Genomic DNA, 1,094 nt, shown 5'->3' on the forward strand with positions numbered 1-1,094 from the left:
AAGCTGCGGCCCGGCCGCCTGCGCCTCGCGGCGCGGCCGCACCGCCGCCTGGGGCCCACCGGGAAGGAGGTGCATGATATGAAGAGGCTGCGCGAGGCCGCCAATACCAATGACATAGACACGGCCCAGCAGCTGCTAGATGACGGGGTGGATCCGCGCGCCATAGATGACAAAGGCCGCACCGCCCTCCACTTCGCGGCCTGCAGCGGCAGCGACCAGATCGTGCAGCTGCTGCTCGACCACGGGGCCGACCCGGACCACCGGGACGGGCTGGGCAACACGGCCCTGCACCTGGCCGCCTGCACCAATCACGTGCCCGTCATCACCACGCTCCTGCGCAGGGGGGCGCGCGTAGACGTCCTGGATCGCGCCGGCAGGACCCCCCTGCACCTGGCCAAGTCCAAGCTGAACATCCTGCAGGAGGGGCACCCCCAGTGCCTGGAAGCCGTCCGGATGGAGGTGAAGCAGATCATCCAGATGCTCAAGGAGTACCTGGAGCGCCTGGGCCAGCACGAGCAGCGCCTCCGGCTGGATGACCTCTGCAACCGGCTCCAGATGACCAGCACCAAAGAGCAGGTAGATGAGGTGACAGACCTCCTGGCTGGCTTCACCTCCCTCAGACTGCAGATGCAGAAGCTGGGGAAGCGGTGACTGCCAGCCCAGGCCCCTCCCCCCAGCCCCACCATCCATCATCATCTCCATCTCATAAAGGGCGAAGATGCCAGCCTGGCGGGCTTCTCGGCCAGCTCGGGGAAGACCTCATCAGCTGCGCTGGAAGAATGCTGCGGCTTCTTCTTGAGCGCTTTCCCGGGGGGGGGGGGGCGGGGGGGGCCAGTAACTGCCGCTTCCATCACCCAGAACCCCATCTCCATTCCTCCATTCCCTCATCTTGTTGCCTGGGTCCTAGCGAATAGGCTCTCCTGCTGGGCGGGGCGGGGCGCCCCCCTGAGGCCACCTTAGGCGCGCCCTTTCCAGCAGCGGGAGGCGCCAGCTTAGGGGGGTCTTCAGACCTCGCAGCGGCCCCACCCTCCTTTCAGCAGCAGAGGTTGGAGTTCATCACTTGGTGGCTCCCTGCCGTGGGCAGAGGAGCGAGG

At 66.8% G+C, this 1,094-nt stretch overlaps 1 protein-coding gene across 1 annotated transcript; it reads left to right on the forward strand.

Annotated features, from left to right (window-relative positions):
• Positions 1 to 3: 3 nt before the first annotated feature.
• On the forward strand, positions 4 to 665 carry LOC123256634 (ankyrin repeat domain-containing protein 54-like; the record flags this gene model as incomplete). Its single annotated transcript, XM_044685220.1, has 1 exon — positions 4 to 665. A coding segment is annotated over one exon (648 nt), but the record flags the coding sequence as incomplete, so codon positions are not given.
• Positions 666 to 1,094: the final 429 nt, after the last annotated feature.

This window comes from Gracilinanus agilis, unplaced genomic scaffold (genome assembly GCF_016433145.1).
Source record: "Gracilinanus agilis isolate LMUSP501 unplaced genomic scaffold, AgileGrace unplaced_scaffold747, whole genome shotgun sequence".
NCBI classification, from domain to species: Eukaryota; Metazoa; Chordata; class Mammalia; order Didelphimorphia; family Didelphidae; genus Gracilinanus; species Gracilinanus agilis.